Source organism: Embiotoca jacksoni, unplaced genomic scaffold (genome assembly GCF_022577435.1).
Source record: "Embiotoca jacksoni isolate LCO1_2020_lvr unplaced genomic scaffold, fEmbJac1.0.p SCAF_73, whole genome shotgun sequence".
NCBI lineage: Eukaryota > Metazoa > Chordata > Actinopteri > Embiotocidae > Embiotoca > Embiotoca jacksoni.
The window spans coordinates 942,456-960,669 of NW_027185429.1; the positions used below are offsets into that span (position 1 = coordinate 942,456).

At 44.0% G+C, this 18,214-nt stretch overlaps 3 protein-coding genes across 3 annotated transcripts in view; all 3 read left to right on the forward strand.

Annotated features, from left to right (window-relative positions):
* Window positions 1–3,818, forward strand: part of myt1la (myelin transcription factor 1-like, a) — a 63,782-nt gene extending 59,964 nt beyond the window's left edge. Inside the window, 4 exon segments of the mRNA XM_069177473.1 lie at window positions 94–197; window positions 633–776; window positions 2,120–2,179; window positions 3,334–3,818. Of these exon segments, the coding sequence (XP_069033574.1) occupies window positions 94–197; window positions 633–776; window positions 2,120–2,179; window positions 3,334–3,474 (449 nt within the window). The 3' untranslated portion in view covers window positions 3,475–3,818.
* A 296-nt stretch (window positions 3,819–4,114) lies between these two features.
* LOC138215375 (trichohyalin-like) lies at window positions 4,115–9,412 on the forward strand (the record flags this gene model as incomplete). The annotated part of the gene is given in 2 exon segments (XM_069177489.1): window positions 4,115–5,275; window positions 5,549–9,412. Coding segments are annotated over 2 exon segments (2,916 nt in total), but the record flags the coding sequence as incomplete, so codon positions are not given.
* Window positions 9,413–11,122: 1,710 nt separating this feature from the next.
* e2f6 (E2F transcription factor 6) lies at window positions 11,123–15,259 on the forward strand. The gene is made up of 8 exons (XM_069177497.1): window positions 11,123–11,391; window positions 12,860–13,180; window positions 13,364–13,421; window positions 13,552–13,738; window positions 13,845–14,000; window positions 14,298–14,412; window positions 14,543–14,684; window positions 14,897–15,259. Exons 1-8 carry the CDS (start codon window positions 11,275–11,277, stop codon window positions 14,932–14,934), a joined length of 1,134 nt encoding a protein of 377 aa, XP_069033598.1. The 5' UTR covers window positions 11,123–11,274; the 3' UTR covers window positions 14,935–15,259.
* The last annotated feature ends 2,955 nt before the right edge of the window (window positions 15,260–18,214 follow it).

The following is an 18,214-nucleotide window of genomic DNA, read 5'->3' on the forward strand; positions in this document are numbered from 1 at the left end:
AACGTTCTCACATTCATTCATATTTTTGTGTTGAATAGAAAAAGGAGAATCATTTTAAATTTTCTATCGTCACTAAGATCACTTTTGTTTCAGGCATCGAGAACGATGAAGAAATCAAACAGCTGGATGAAGAAATCAAAGATCTGAACGAGTCCAACAATCAAGTGGAGTCAGACATGATAAAACTGAGGACGCAAGTAAGACTGAAGCTTCTGTGTTCACTGGAAATAAGTTCACACTAAACTCTAACTGAGTCCTGAAATACTCACAACAAAGTTATTCTCAGCAGATATTCACAGTAATTCAGGCTTTTACTATTTCTAGAAATCTTTTTTATTTGTGGAATACACACTAAGATCAATAATTCACTGAACATGTCAGCAAAGCGTGAAAAAGACACGCCGGTCCACCGCAGCAAAACGTGACATAGCCACGCTTTGGCCTGTTCACGCTTGGTGATGATTGGATGAGTCAGACTGGAGCGGGAGGCAGAGGTTCGAGTCCAGGAGGAGACAGCCTGGTGGTTTTCTAACAAATGGGTTATGCCATTAGTTTGCGTCTCTCCGTGTTTAGCGTGACCACAGTAGAAAGACAGCGTCAGTATATACGACATAACGTGCCTCTCCTGGCAGATCACCACCATGGAGACCAACCTGAAGTCCATCGAGGAGGAGAACAAGGTGATCGAGCAGCAGAACGACTCGCTGCTGCACGAGCTGGCCAACCTCAGCCAGTCGCTCATCAACAGCCTCGCCAACATCCAGCTTCCACACATGGTGAGACCGCATCACGCATCTTCTACCTCAGTCACATGCTTTCATTAGATCTCTATATAATAATGTCAGTCAAATTATTTTTCATTTCACTTAACAGCAAGTAAATATCCTGAATTTAGGAGCACGTATGTATTTAATGTGATGACGAGTACTTTGGTAGATATTTCTGTCCTCTGGATCACACGGAGCTCCGCAGACTTTAACATCTTTCATTTGGTTTCATTTTGTGTTCATAAGATTCTTTTTTGGGAACAATAGCAGTGACATCTCAAATTTGACCACTTTGGTAGAAATATTGTTGACCAATAAATATTACTGATGATTGGAGCAAACTGAAAGTTACTGCTAATAGTGACGGCTTTCATTGAATGTTTTTTTAATTCCTGAATTGGCAAAATCTCTAATTTCCAAAGTGATGGAAATGAATCTCTGATTTAAATCCATCTTCAGTGTTTATTTTCATGGTCTTACAAATTAATTAAAAGAAAACAATCATTTCCAGTTCAAACAAGCTAAAACAGAGATCTTACGCTCAATAAAAAGCTGCAAATAATAGACTTTTACTTTCAATTCATTCTATTTAATGGTACTTATCCAAGTTTGCTGCTTCTATTGATAGTTTTTCCTTGATATTTAATGTTAGATGTATTTTCTGCGATGTCAAAACGTTTTATTGGGAGTAAAGCTGGTCGCTGATCTGAGAGCAGCTGATCTGTTCCAGTGAAAGTGTCGTGCTGCCACTCAGGTCGTTCTTCATCTGCTTCTTTGTGTTCGCCACCTCCTGCTGTTGCAGCGGTTCATGCTGTGCTTCTTTCCAACGCCTCAGACCTCCACATAAAGAAACGGCCCGTCGTCCTTCTTATGATTTGATTATTTGTGGTTGAGTTTGAGTGACGTGCTCGTGGCTGTTTGACGTCATGTTGTCTCGGTGTCGGAGGAAGACTGGGGCTAATTGGATAATCTCTCTTAAAGCGGTACACACCCCGAGGTGCCTTTCCTTCCTCCTTTAACGAGCGGGACCGCTTCATATCACGCTGTAAGAAAAATGTCCGTCCTGACGAGGAATTTGGTTTCCTCAGAAAGGTACCGGCAAAATACTAAACCGGATCCAAAGCTGTGTTCACACTGCAGGACTTCTTTGGTCCGGATGTCTTCAGCTGTCGATATCTCTCGTTGGATATAAGCTCCGTAGATTCATCCCATTTCAGAGCTCGTTGCGGTCCTCTCTGATCAGATGTCAGTAGATGGAGTTGGTTGGACTGGAGTGTGAACAGAGCTGCTGGACGTTGTGTTTGTCTGCCGAGGCCTGGTGTCCAGCAGCTAACAGACTTCTCTCTCCGTAGAGACCGCTGCAGAAAGAGGCCCCAGTAAAGCATAACTGCTGTTTACAGATGCCTCCCAGAGTAAGAGATCCATTCATCCTTTATCCAATTATCCTTCTCTTCTGCACTGTCACCCCCCCCCTCCCCCCACCCCGTAACTCCCTGAGCTCACCGTGGCGCAGCACATCACAGCTATCCATTATTACAGCAGTACACAGCGCAGGCATGCTAACACTGTTTAATTGTGAGTAACGGACCTACTGGTGGACAAATGTGGACAATTACCATCTGATGTCTTCTAATGCTTTCCTGCACAATCCTGACCAACAAATCTGAGAGGAGAAAACTGTCTTTAAATGGATTTTAGTCCCATTAAAAGTCAGGAGTTGGTTCCTGCTTTGTTAATTCTACTAAGAAGCACTAAAATGCTGAAATTCCTGATTTGTTGTTGAGCACTTCATGTTAACTGAAATCATTTAATTCAAAACATGTAACTTGACGTTTTGATGCAAATTAGCAAAAATATGAGGACTTTATTGAGCAGTTATGATCCTGACTGTGTTGCTGGAATCAGGAGGAATCTGATTAGTTGAGTTTATCTGCAGGTATTAAGAACTGCTGCATAATTTGTTACAAGTTTTTTTGTTTTTTTTATGACAAAACAAAATAAAATGTGGAGAGAAATGGTGGCATCAGATCACATTGAAATAAAATTGTTGGTTTCTTACAGGTGATTGGTTGAGGTAATTGGACATCAATAAAACACAGAAGTCAAACTATCGCCAGAAAAGAGCATTGAGATCATATGAATCTGAAAAATGATCTCCACTTGTTTATTTACATCCATTAGAAACCTTTTTAAAAGTCCTAACTGTCCTCTGGTTTAACTTCCAGTCCAGTCAGTTGTGTCTCTTCATCTGCCCGTTCACTTCATTAGTTTTGAACATCATGATTTTGTCTCCATATGCTAAGCATTAGCCTTCCATCCCCCATCGGCTACCATCCCTCTCCTGGTTTTTGCATGGTATGGACCACAGGCTGATATTAAATATTAAGAGTTGACTAGAAGGGAGTATTTCAGTGAAACGGTGCGCCATGTTTCCTCCCCTGCTGCCCACCTCCTCCGAACCTTCCCCACACCGTTACACAAATATTCACACCGCCTCAACAAACATGTGCGCCCGCTTCTAATCCGTCTGATGGTTTCTTCATGGATTTCTTTCCCGTCCTCACAGGAACCAATGAATGAACAGAACTTTGACACTTATGTGAGCACACTGACAGACATGTACACCCACCAGGACCAGTACCAGAGCCCGGAGAACAAGGCTCTGCTGGAGAACATCAAGCAGGCGGTGCAGGGCATCCAGGTGTAGCCGGCCGGAGGCCCGCACGGCAAAACGCAAAGCAAAAACAACAGAAGGGAAACGAGCGCTCGGGTTGTTTCTGCTGCTGTAATCTACCATCGTTCAGCTCTCCACTCCATGGCTATCTCTTTTTTATTATGTTGATTGTTGTTGCCTTGCTTTGAAAAACAACGTTTTAAACGAACATTCACGTTTTGTACATTTTCATATGACCTATTATAATGTGATGTACTGTTTATAGCTGCTAATGTATGCACATTCTGGTGTACATGTATGTATTTATTTATTGTAAGCTTGAATCATTTCTTAATTTTAATGCAATTTACATACATGAAAAAATTGGGCGTCACGGGTTTAACAGAGAGAGAGAGGAGCACGAAGAGCGATCGCTGTGGAACGTTTCTCACCAGCTGTAACGCTGGAAGTTGTTCACAGATTTTTTTATTTATTTATTTTTTAATGTCTGGAAGTGGACACTAATGTTAATGTAAATCTTTAGCTAAAAAAATGATGCGAAGAACCGACGCTGTAAGCAAGAAGATTTCAAACATCATGACACGGAAACTTTCTGGTGCAAAATCCCATCATCCCCTTCGGAGTCGTTTGGTTTGGAAACAGTCGGCTGTTTCTTTGTTCACGCAAAGAATGAAGTGGAAAGAACGAAGCGGAAAGAACGAAGCGGAAAGAACGAAGCGGAACGAACGAAGCGGAAAGAACGAAGCGGAACGAACGAAGAGGAACGGACGAAGAGGAAAGAACGAAGCGGAAAGAACGAAGCGGAACGAACGAAGTGGAACGAAGCGGAAAGAACGAAGCGGAACGAACGAAGCGGAACGAACGAAGCGGAAAGAACGAAGCGGAAAGAATGAAGAGGAACGAACGAAGAGGAACGAACGAAGCGGAACGAACGAAGAGGAACGAACGAAGCGGAAAGAATGAAGAGGAACGAACGAAGAGGAACGAACGAAGCGGAACGAACGAAGAGGAACGAACGAAGCGGAAAGAACGAAGCGGAAAGAACGAAGCGGAACGAACGAAGCGGAAAGAACGAAGCGGAAAGAACGAAGCGGAACGAACGAAGCGGAACGAACGAAGCGGAAAGAACGAAGCGGAAAGAACGAAGCGGAACGAACGAAGAGGAACGAACGAAGCGGAACGAACGAAGAGGAACGAACGAAGAGGAACGAACGAAGCGGAAAGAACGAAGCGGAAAGAACGAAGCGGAAAGAACGAAGCGGAACGAACGAAGCGGAACGAACGAAGCGGAACGAACGAAGAGGAACGAACGAAGCGGAACGAACGAAGAGGAACGAACGAAGAGGAACGAACGAAGCGGAAAGAACGAAGCGGAAAGAACGAAGAGGAAAGAACGAAGCGGAACGAACGAAGCGGAACGAACGAAGCGGAACGAACGAAGCGGAACGAACGAAGAGGAACGAACGAAGCGGAACGAACGAAGAGGAACGAACGAAGCGGAAAGAACGAAGAGGAACGAACGAAGAGGAACGAACGAAGCGGAAAGAACGAAGAGGAAGGAATGAGGAGGAACGAACGAAGAGGAAAGAACGAAGCGGAAAGAACGAAGCGGAAAGAACGAAGAGGAATGAAGAGGAAAGAACGAAGTGAAAAGAACGAAGAGGAAAGAAGGAAGCGGAAAGAACGAAGCGGAAAGAAGGAAGAGGAAAGAACGAAGCGGAAAGAACGAAGAGGAATGAACGAAGAGGAAAGAATGAAGCGGAAAGAATGAAGAGGAAAGAACGAAGCGGAAAGAAGGAAGAGGAAAGAACGAAGCGAAAAAAGGAAGAGGAAAGAACGAAGCGGAAAGAACGAAGAGGAATGAACGAAGAGGAAAGAACGAAGCAGAACGAAGAGGAAAGAACGAAGAGGAAAGAACGAAGTGGAAAGAACGAAGTGGAACGAACGAAGTGGAACGAAGAGGAAAGAACGAAGAGGAACGAACGAAGAGGAAAGAAGGAAGAGGAAAGAACGAAGCGGAAAGAACGAAGAGGAATGAACGAAGAGGAAAGAACGAAGCGGAACGAAGAGGAAAGAACGAAGAGGAAAGAACGAAGCGGAAAGAATGAAGAGGAAAGAACGAAGCGGAAAGAAGGAAGAGGAAAGAACGAAGCGGAACGAAGAGGAAAGAACAAAGAGGAAAGAACGAAGAGGAAAGAACGAAGCGGAAAGAACGAAGAGGAAAGAACGAAGTGGAAAGAACGAAGTGGAACGAACGAAGTGGAACGAAGAGGAAAGAACGAAGAGGAACGAACGAAGAGGAAAGAAGGAAGAGGAAAGAACGAAGCGGAAAGAACGAAGAGGAATGAACGAAGAGGAAAGAACGAAGCGGAACGAAGAGGAAAGAACGAAGAGGAAAGAACGAAGAGGAAAGAACGAAGCAGAAAGAACGAAGTGGAACGAAGAGGAAAGAACGAAGCAGAAAGAACGAAGTGGAACGAAGAGGAAAGAACGAAGTGGAAAGAACAAAGAGGAAAGAACGAAGTGGAAAGAACGAAGTGGAAAGAACGAAGCGGAACGAAGAGGAAAGAACGAAGAGGAAAGAACAAAGCGGAAAGAACAAAGAGGAATGAACGAAGAGGAAAGAATGAAGCGGAAAGAATGAAGAGGAAAGAACGAAGCGGAAAGAATGAAGAGGAAAGAACGAAGCGGAAAGAAGGAAGAGGAAAGAACGAAGCGGAAAGAACGAAGAGGAATGAACGAAGAGGAAAGAACGAAGCAGAACGAAGAGGAAAGAACGAAGAGGAAAGAACGAAGAGGAAAGAACGAAGCGGAAAGAACGAAGAGGAAAGAACGAATTGGAAAGAACGAAGTGGAACGAACGAAGTGGAACGAAGAGGAAAGAACGAAGAGGAACGAACGAAGAGGAAAGAAGGAAGAGGAAAGAACGAAGTGGAAAGAACGAAGAGGAATGAACGAAGAGGAAAGAACGAAGCGGAACGAAGAGGAAAGAACGAAGAGGAAAGAACGAAGAGGAAAGAACGAAGCGGAAAGAATGAAGAGGAAAGAACGAAGCGGAAAGAAGGAAGAGGAAAGAACGAAGCGGAACGAAGAGGAAAGAACAAAGAGGAAAGAACGAAGAGGAAAGAACGAAGCGGAAAGAACGAAGAGGAAAGAACGAAGAGGAAAGAACGAAGTGGAACGAACGAAGTGGAATGAAGAGGAAAGAACGAAGAGGAACGAACGAAGAGGAAAGAAGGAAGAGGAAAGAACGAAGCGGAAAGAACGAAGAGGAATGAACGAAGAGGAAAGAACGAAGCGGAACGAAGAGGAAAGAACGAAGAGGAAAGAACGAAGTGGAACGAAGAGGAAAGAACGAAGCAGAAAGAACGAAGTGGAACGAAGAGGAAAGAACGAAGTGGAAAGAACAAAGAGGAAAGAACAAAGTGGAAAGAACGAAGTGGAAAGAACGAAGCGGAACGAAGAGGAAAGAACGAAGCGGAAAGAACGAAGCGGAAAGAACGAAGAGGAAAGAACGAAGCGGAAAGAACGAAGAGGAAAGAACGAAGAGGAAAGAACGAAGCGGAAAGAACGAAGAGGAACGAACGAAGAGGAAAGAACGAAGAGGAAAGAACGAAGAGGAAAGAACGAAGCGGAAAGAACGAAGAGGAAAGAACGAAGTGGAACGAACGAAGTGGAACGAAGAGGAACGAACGAAGAGGAAAGAACGAAGAGGAACGAAGTGGAACGAACGAAGAGGAAAGAACGAAGAGGAACGAACGAAGAGGAAAGAACGAAGAGGAACGAAGTGGAAAGAACGAAGAGGAACGAAGTGGAAAGACCGGCGGCTGCAGAAAACGTAGGAGACAATCTGCCATTGTGAATTTATTTGAAATCATCAACTTTGACTAGCTAATAGGACAACGTGTCAGCAATATTGGTATGATAATATTAAATCATTTGTTTAGATATGGGATGCAATCTATATGAAAAAAATGTTTGGGTATATGCAATTTCTTATGAAGAAAACTAGCAAGGAGCTGATAGATCTTTTTACTAACTATAAATGTATTGCATTTTGTACAAACCTTTTACTACAATCATGTTTTAGGAATCTGACGGGTGAACGGACGTTGGTTCTGTCATGTTGGACTTTGCACAGGAACACCTTTGTTTCCATGTTGTGATGTTTCTACGGCGAACAGACGAGTCGGCCGACGGCTCGCTGGACTTACAGGGTCAAACGTCCCATACGTCATTGTATATTGCACTCGTTCTGTAGAAAACGTCCTTCCAATCATGCATCTTATTGTCTGAGCCACGGTGGGACATGATGCCAGACGACATGATGACCAAGCACCGCTTCTTTTCTTTGGGTTTTTAAATGATCTTTGTTCTGTAAAAGATGAATGAAACTAGAGCCAGCAGTCGTAACGTCTGCGCACTGAATTTATTTGATCTGAATCGGCCTTACGATGACATCCGGTCTGAAACCATAGCAACGATGGAGTATGTTTTCTGAACACCGTTGATCATGCATGCACTTTATCGGAGTATGTTAAAGTATTATCACGTGGTAAATGAAGCAAAAACTGTACAGCGAGTTTGTGGAAACTGTGACTTGGACAAGACTTTGTGCTGGCGACGCCTGTTTGAACGCAACCTGGAGAACTTCCTCCGAGTTCAACGGTTCCTTAAAGGAAAACTCCCCCTCTGGTCCTCTCACGGCCGACCGGCTCCAGGGAGGGATGGACCTGGATGTGGCCGTCCTTCCTCAATCAACCATCCATCAAACTCTGAATTATAGAAACGGATTAACGGTGACTGACTTCACCGAGGTCGGCGTCGGCTCCCAAACTGATCTGATCTTTAGTAGGAAGTTGAGCCGGTTAAAAACTCAACTAATGACCTTTTGTTGAGAAATAAGCACAACAAGCTAAATCACATTCCTCTCAACTGTATTCAAGTGGAGGCGGTTATCTTTAAAAAAAACAAGACGTAGAATATTTACTCAAATATTTAAGGTTTTTTTAAATACTTACTTTCTTAATTTGAGTGAACTGACATTTTAAATTCAAGCAACAATCCTAAACTTTACAAATGTATGAAATATGTGGGGCAGATATTTTGGTAATTAAACAGTTTAAAAGACACGTAGAATATTTACTCAAATATTTCTTTTTTTAAAAAGTATTTACTTTTGTAATTTGAGTGAAGCGATACTTTAAAATCAAGCAGCAATCCGAAACCTTCCAGATGTATGAAATATGTCGGGCTGTTTATTTTTGTTTTTGCTAAATGTGGTTAAATGATACTGAAGACGTGCAGAATATCTGTTATGAACGTATGAAACTCCTGAAAGATGTTCTATATTATTTTGGGGTTTAACGAACACCAAACTGCTGACGGGGGAGTTTTCCTCTAAAGATGCTTCTTCTTTGGACGTCTCCTGCAGAGTCTCTTCATCCCTGACTTTCATCCCTCCAGAGCTTCGCGTCTGCAGCTTCCTGCCAGTAAACTACTGCATTAGATAGACTGACCGCTTGTATTTTTATTCAGTCAGTTATTCTTACTGATAACAAAAGGAAACGGGAGTTAAAGCACAATTCTGCCACTTAAAGACAGTCCATAGACTAGATATTGTAATATCAGATGTAAAAGCTAAACTGTACCTATTTACATAGAGAATCTCAACACTAACATGCTCGAATGCAAAAGAAATCCATATGAATATTTGTGAAATCATCAGTTTATGAAGATGTTTGTTTCTTTTCAGCAGAAAAAGGGTTTTTTATACGACATTCATCCGCCTCCTCCTCTCTGTGACTCCGGCGGGTTTCTGACCACATGGCATGGTTTCTGTTTCCTGCTCTATGTTCAAGGTCACGAGTTGCTACGTGATATTTTAATTTGACTTGTGAAGTTTGTACAATTTTTATCATGCTGGTGTTGGCATCTCTTGCTCTGAATAAATCTTGTGTTGCAACACTGATCACGGCCTCTTTCTGTTTTGAAAGATGACCGGTTATATTTATAATGTTCAGGAATATATTTTACTGACAACACATAACGCCAGTTTTGTATTTTCTTCATTTCAAACAGCCGTAGGATGGATGATACGTAATATATTAGACCACTTGATCTAATCATCTAGCCCAAACAGCAACGTAGTTGAATGATATTTAGCTCCGTGGTGGAGCTTCTGTTTAATATATTTGTAGTTTACACTTAAACTCTTTCTTACCTGAGAAAAACACAAGTCGACAATTTTCATATATTATATTTGTTTTTTTATAGTGTTTGAGAGACAAATATAAGGTTTTAACTTCAACAGTAAACCTGGTGAAAAGTGTCTTTAAGATATATACATAAATAATTACATATAAATATACATTATGAAACAAATCTTCCTCTCTGAAAGTAGTTCAAGTGTAAAGGAGCAAAATTATATTATTTGTGAACAATATTTTGTCATATAGAAAAGTCTTTTATATGATTCAGTGGAGGAATGTTTTTCATCGAGATGGTTAGAAGAGTTGTTTTAAAGAAATCTGGTCTTATATCGTAAACACTATATTACTACTTGGAAATTAGTTTATCGCAGCGCAAAAAATAACATAAAAGAAATGTCCTATTTTAGGGAACGTTTTCATTTTTGTAACATTACTAACGTTGATTAATGGTGATTAACTTTAAGTGGTTTATATCGTAAACAGAACTGGTAAACTACTGTTGTGTTGATGCAGTTCATTAGCTCACCTGTAGGAGGAGGCCGGGGGAAGGCCGGGGGAGGGCCAGGTGAGACCAGGTGAGGGCCAGGTGAGGGCCAGGTGAGACCAGGTGAGGGCCAGGGGAGACCAGGTGAGGGCCAGGTGAGACAAGGTGAGACCAGGTGAGGGCCAGGTGAGACCAGGTGAGACCAGGTGAGGGCCAGGGGAGACCAGGTGAGGGCCAGGTGAGACCAGGTGAGGGCCAGGGGAGACCAGGTGAGACCAGGTGAGGGCCAGGTGAGACAAGGTGAGACCAGGTGAGGGCCAGGTGAGACCAGGTGAGACCAGGTGAGACCAGGTGAGGGCCAGGGGAGACCAGGTGAGGGCCAGGTGAGACCAGGTGAGACCAGGTGAGACCAGGTGAGGGCCAGGTGAGACCAGGTGAGGGCCAGGTGAGACCAGGTGAGACCAGGTGAGGGCCAGGTGAGACCAGGTGAGACCAGGTGAGGGCCAGGTAAGACCAGGTGAGACCAGGTGAGGGCCAGGGGAGACCAGGTGAGACCAGGTGAGGGCCAGGTGAGACCAGGTGAGACCAGGTGAGGCTACAGGTCCATTTTACCAGAAGACGTTTCCTCCACTTTTTACTGTTTGTTACTCCAGAAGGAACCGGACCGGACCGGTTGTTGTTCCAGAAGGAACCGGACCGGACCGGCAGTGGTAGGGGTTCTACCGCCGGACTCGGAGCCATGGACCTGCTGCACGGCTCCGACTGAAGTGTCCCGGCTCCTGGGTGTCTTTTCACGGACTCCAGCTGCCTCCTGACGGGAAGCTGCTGAACAACATGGCCGGCTGTCTGAACTGAAGGAGACATGACAGCTTCTCCTTTCTGACGTCATTCTGACGCTGAACGTCGTCTTCACTACATCCGTTTCGCACGCGCGACAGTAGAGGGCGCTAAATTGGCGTCAAGGTTCTTATTTGTATTTCCGGGTCAGAACGCGTCTATTTCCGGTGAGAACCGCGACATAAACAAACCGTGCCGTGGCGCCGTGCCGGTTCTTTTCAGTGTCCTCGCGGTTCGCGGCGGGTTCGGATGAGCGGGTAGTCCAGTTGGCTGAGTCCCGGAGGAGAGGAGACGGTCAGCATGGTGAAGTGTGTCGTCTCCGGGTGTCCAAACCGCATGCTGACCGGGAACCGGGGGCTCCTCAACCGGCCACCGAAGAGGTTCTTCAGCTTCCCCAAAGATCCGGCGCGGGTCAAGGTTCGGAACCACCGCTCCGTCTTTAGAACCACCGCTTAACCTCCAATAATTCAGACCCCGCCGGCTAACATGAAGCTAACACATCGCCAGAGTGCCCTAACAGCTGTTAGCTCGGCGGCTAACACGATGCTAACAACACAGCTGTAGTTTAGATAGATAGATAGATAGATAGATAGATAGATAGATAGGTAGATAGATAGGTAGGTAGGTAGGTAGGTAGGTAGGTAGGTGCACAATATATACAATAACATAGAATCATATTAAATAAACGAGCGAAACAATAGTGCAAAGATTTAAACAAACAAACAACAGTGTTATTGTTGATTTGACCAGAGGTGAGTTATTATAGTCTGATAGCGGTGGATCTCCTGTATCTGGAATGATCTCCTGTATCTGGAATGATCTCCTGTATCTGGAATGATCTCCTGTATCAGGAATGATCTCCTGTATCAGGAATGATCTCCTGTATCAGGAATGATCTCCTGTATCTGGAATGATCTCCTGTATCAGGAATGATCTCCTGTATCTGGAATGATCTCCTGTATCAGGAATGATCTCCTGTATCAGGAATGATCTCCTGTATCAGGAATGATCTCCTGTATCAGGAATGATCTCCTGTATCAGGAATGATCTCCTGTATCAGGAATGATCTCCTGTATCAGGAATGATCTCCTGTATCTGGAATGATCTCCTGTATCTGGAACGATCTCCTGTATCTGGAACGATCTCCTGTATCAGGAACGATCTCCTGTATCAGGAATGACCTCCTGTATCTGGAATGATCTCCTGTATCAGGAATGATCTCCTGTATCTGGAATGATCTCCTGTATCTGGAATGATCTCCTGTATCAGGAATGATCTCCTGTATCAGGAATGATCTCCTGTATCAGGAATGATCTCCTGTATCAGGAATGATCTCCTGTATCAATGATCTCCTGTATCAATGATCTCCTGTATCAATGATCTCCTGTATCAATGATCTCCTGTATCAATGATCTCCTGTATCGGTCCTGGAGTCTTTTGGAAAAAGTGCTAAAACGGTTTGATATCATCATTTATCCTGCAGATTTAACACTATGAGAAGAAAGTTACTCGATTACAAAATGTCCAAGAGATCTCTTATTAGAACCTAAACTATACTTATTTAAAAGAAGCAGGATTTTGTTTCCGAACCTGATTTTAAAACAATAAATCAAAGATCGTCCCAGAACAGGACTCTTTCCTCTGGTCGATTTAAAAACCTCCAGAAGGACAACGAGCTCCGAATTAGTTAATCCAGGAGACATTGGGAATTAATCACATTTTGTCTTCATTCCGATGAGCTGAGAAATGTTTTGATGGATAGGTTGTTTAGCTTTAATACTTCAATACTTCTATCTTTGTCGCCAAAGCTCGGACAAAAACGACAGGACGTTTTATTTGTGTGTAAAAATCCTGAGAACCCGTTAAGATGGATGAAATTGTTCAGGTGTGGCTGGCGGCGCTGAGGGAGACGGACACGCAGGACTCTGCCGAGCAGCGTCTGATCTGCGAGGACCACTTCCTGCCAGACGACCTCTCCACCAGCAGCGTCAACGGCGACGCCATCCCCATCATGCCCCCCTGCCTGGACGGGTCCATGAGCATGATGGACCCCTGGGGAGCCGGGTCGTCCTCCTCCTCCTCCGATGAGGACCGGTGGGCCGCCGGTGGAGAGGACGAGGATGCAGCTGTAGAAGATGAAGGTGGAGACGATGTGGTCTCTACACCAGAACCTCCACCGGTTCCACCAAAGAGGGTCCGAAACCCGGTACCGTGTTTTCCTCTGATTAAACATCCAGATTCACTTTAATCTCTTCAGGTTAAAGATTAAATGAAAGAATATCTGATGAGCACATCAACATGTAGTTGATAAAAGACTTCAACGTCTGTCTGGAGCTGATGAGACGTTACTGTTTATTCTTTAAGTTTATCTGATCTGTCTGAACTCCAGGATCCAGCCGTGAAGACGAGCGCTGACGGAGCGCCTCAGAGGAAAGTCCCCCGACAAGGTGCTGCTCCACTTTCTACACATTCATAGTTCATTTGTAAAGTGTTTGGAACAAGGTGTCGTCACAGAAACTCAATACATTTGAATTGTCTGTATTAAAGTGCAAAGAACTGAATGAGTGTCGTGTTCAGATGTGTCTCTGGGAATGCTGACTCAGCGTTTCCTGGAGCTGCTGCTGCTGGCGCCGGACGGCGTCGTGGACCTCCGACACGTGACCGCCAGCCTGCAGACACGTAAGCGGCGGGTGTACGACATCACCAGCGTCCTGGACGGCATCAGCCTCATCGAGAAGCAGTCGGCCAACCGGGTCAAGTGGATGTGAGGGAACACGTCCTCGGGTCACAGTAATGTTCTCAGTGCGTGTCTGATGATTATATTCATACTTTCTCTCCCGTCTGTCTCCCGTCTGTCTCCCGTCCATCAGAGGAAACAGTCCCATCTCCAGCTTCTTGTGGAGGAAGCAGCAGACGTTCCAGAAGGAGCTGGAGAACCTGCAGCTGGTGGAGGACACGCTGGACGGACTCATCAAAAGCTGCGCGCAGCAGCTCTTCGACATGACCGACGACACGCTCAACTCTGCATATCCTTTCAGCTCAGGCCGGGGTCAGAGGTCACCAGGACGACACCTACCTACTGGACTTTCTGTCTTTTAGAGAACGTCATCAACAGCCGGAGCTCGTTAACCCGACTTCAGTTTTATGTTCTGACCTCCATCTCCTCAAATCATAGAAGTATTGAAGTGACATCAGGGACTGAAAGTTGTTGCCCTCCAATCTTCTCTGTTTGATGACAGATTAAAGAGGCTCTTTGTCTCTAATATGAAGCAGGAACATCTTGTAAACACTTATTAAAGACTTTTCTTTAACCTGTCCGTCACGTCGGCCTACGTCACCCACGACGACGTCAGCCGGCTCGCAGCCTTCCAGGAGCAGACGGTCATCGTGGTCAAAGCTCCGGAGGAAACCAAGCTGGAGGTTCCTGCCCCCAAAGAGGTAGGAGGGGGACGGGGAGGGGGACGGGGACGGGGACTGACTCAGTGTGTGTGTGTGTGTGTGTGTGAGAGTGTGTGTGAGAGTGTGTGTCTGTGTGTGTGTGTGTTCTGATGCGTGTGTTCTGATGCAGGACAGCATCCAGGTCCATCTGAAGGGCGGTAACGGACCCATCATGGTTCTGAGCTGTGAGATGGGGTCCGGGGAGGCGCAGAGCAGCAGCTGCTTCGTGACTCTGGAGGACAGCCGGATTAAGACGGACGTGCTGCACACGGGTAACAGAACCAAAGCATGCTGGGAGAGTCCGGTCCAAATGTTTCTCACAATAATCCTCTATAATAATATTATTCAGCTTTATTCTGGGTGTTCATGACTAATATAATGAACAGTGCCCTCTGGTGGAATAAGTCTGTAATACATAAACTCGGAAATCATTAAATGTGTGTTTAACTCCGATGATTCATATTTTATTTCTTTGTTGTTTCAGAGTCCTCGAGTCAACCGAGCGCCATGCAGACTGCATAACCAGCTACTGACCAGCAGGAGGCGCCAGCTGTCCTCCAGAGACTGAGACGTTGGATGAACACCTGAAGAGCGCTGGATGTTGGACAAACGGTTAATGCAGAGACCGAGACGCAGCAGGGGACGCAGCTGAAACGAATCCAAACGATGAACTTTGTGAAACTGGGTTTATTTTTTGTCTCCGAGGAAGACGTCCTGACGGAGGTGAAGGTGCGATGCTGCAGACCTTTAGGAGGCCTTTTATTCCACCTTATGATCATGTACTGATTTAACCGTTTCATACTTTGTGTTGTGGATGTTTTCATCAATAAAACAAACTGATATTAAAGCAGGACTGCGGCTGCTTTCCTCTCGGCAGCCTGAATGTTCGACTCGCTGCAGCTGATGGACGAGTCACGCCGGATCACTGCTGACGTGCCCCTGAGCAACACGCTGAATCCCTGCCAGTTTGTAGAGCTGCTGCATATTTGGCCCTGGTGTCTGACCTTTGACCTCTCTGTGGCTCAACCTGCGAGCAGAAGACGTCTCTGGAAATGTGTGAGGAGAGGAGGAGAGATCAACCGAAAAACAAGGAAACTCCGGTTTAAGATATGAAAACACAGAACTGAACATTTACTGTCTTGTACAGTTTTTTACTAATATGCTGATATTTTCCAGCACATATTGTTTTCCACCTAAATACAGACAACATGGAGGGGAATGAACATATTATCAAGCTTTTATTGTGAAGGTCCACTGCAGACGAATATTTACACAATAAGAAACCGACTAAACTAAAACTGGAGGATTCATCCTCAAAGCTGATTGGATGATGCTTTACTACATTAGAAAACTTTAAAGTCTTTTTGACTTTCTCTGATTGACATGAGAAATGTCGTCCTCAGTGATCCTGAAACGTTTTCTGTTGTTAATTTCAGGATTTCAGGATTATAATAATCTGATTCCTTTACAACAGCGCCACCCAGGGGACAGACTGCATCATTGAACAGTACTGCTTCTAGGAAAATTTTATTATTATTATGTCCTAACAATATATAGCAGAAGCCCACTTAAAGTCCCTCCACTTTAAAAAAAAAACCCAACTATAAATCATGAGGATATTTTGTGTCTCTTGTAACTCAGATTCAGTTTCAGTGTTTCCAGTAAACCTCTGAGCCTCCGAGCGTCCACTCGACCCAGTTTCAGTGTTTCCATCCTGTTTTTATGGGGTTTGGTGATGCTGTGACTTCCTGCCGTGATGCTTTGAAGCTCCCTGAAAACACGTGGAGACACTCGGCTCTGACAGCTCTGATTTTTAAAGGAAAACAACTTATCTGCATGTGACCTGGAGACGGATGTTTGGACGGGTCGGTTCAACATTTACACGAGTTCTTCTGCTCTCAGATTCTTCCTGGAAACAAAGACAGATTTTATTTTATTTTATTTTATTTTACTTTCTGTTGATGACTGAATTACTTTTAATTGACATATATATATAAAATAGAATATATAATATATATAATATATTATATATATATATAAAATATAATATATATATATATATAATATTATATATACAGCAAACTAAACCTGTTTCAGTGTTCATGTGAAACTCTGACTTTTGTTTTAAAGACTTTCGAATCGTGACGGTTTCCTTTAATATTGTTGCCTGAACACAGAGAAGGAAATAAAGCAGAATAAAAACCAGGAAAGCTAAGTAGGAGATTTATTTAAACACCAAATGAAACAGTGTGTCAAAGAAGGAAAAGAAAGAAAAGATTGATGATGTCTAAGAAGATCTGATTGTGATCAAAATATTAATTTTCTGTTTTCTTAAACTGATTCTTGTTGGAAAATATCTTGTTTAAGCTAAAACGAGGTCTGAACATCAGGTCTGGCCCAAATGTCCTCACTTTGTACAAACGTCCTCCTAATGTCAAAAACCTCCACCTGGTCCCCCCCCCCCCCCCCCCACACACACACACACACACACACTGTATTTGGGTGAGAGCCACGACGCCTGCTGCTGGTTGACATGTTGCAGCGCAGCGTGACTCTCTGACAGCAGCGGGTTGTTCAGATCTGATGACGGCAATCAGGACTCAGAATAAAACACACACACACACACACACACACACACACACACACACACACAGAAAGGAGTCCACCTTGTGCGTCACACGGATTAAAATACCACCAACATTGGTCTCTCCTCTTCTCTCCATTCGTCATCTAGAAACGGATCATTTCTCTTTTCTATTATTTCTATTTTCTTTCTCTGCTGAGTTTAATAGAACAATCTGTAGATCTGCTGAGTTTAATTAAAGTGTTTAAATGCGTCTATATATCTTTCTGTCGGTAGAAACCGGCCCACTGATCTCTGACTTCACTGCTCAGGTAGAAAACAGGACGCGTGTGTTTATTTGACCTCAGATTTCTTTTTGTTAGTTGAAGCCTGAACAGGAACATGAATGATTTCCTGCATCCTCGCAGCTGTGAGTGAGTCACAGAAAATAAAGGAAGGTAACTGTTGAATGTAATGTGCTCCAGATTATTATAATGTTAACATCAAATCATGCTTTATCAGAGCACACGACATGGAAACGATGCAACTGATTCTGCACTGTTTGGGATTTTTTTTTTTAGTTTTATTCCTGAAAAATGGTTAAATAATATATTTTTTTTTAAATCATGGCTTCAAATCTTTTCCTGAATTTAGTAAATCACTTCCCTCCTGCCCCCTGCTGGACATTTTCAACACTTCCTGCCTGATGTGTGATCTGATACCTTCGTCATTTACACAGCAGCTTCTTTACAATCAACCATGAATTAATTCTAAAACATTTCTCGGTTGACATTAAATAAAAAGTCTGTGTCCCTGTTTTTTACTTTGTTCTGTGATGGAACGTCATGAAGGTCACCATGAAGATCACCATGAAGATCACCATGAAGGTCACCATGAAGATCACCATGGAGATCACCATGAAGGTCACCATGAAGATCACCATGAAGATCACCATGGAGATCACCATGAAGGTCACCATGAAGATCACCATGGAGATCACCATGAAGGTCACCATGAAGATCACCATGAAGGCCACCATGAAGATCACCATGAAGGCCACCATGGAGATCACCATGAAGGTCACCATGAAGATCACCATGAAGATCACCATGGAGATCACCATGAAGTTCACCATGAAGGTCACCATGAAGGCCACCATGAAGGCCACCATGAAGATCACCATGAAGATCACCATGGAGATCACCATGAAGGCCACCATGAAGGTCACCATGAAGGCCA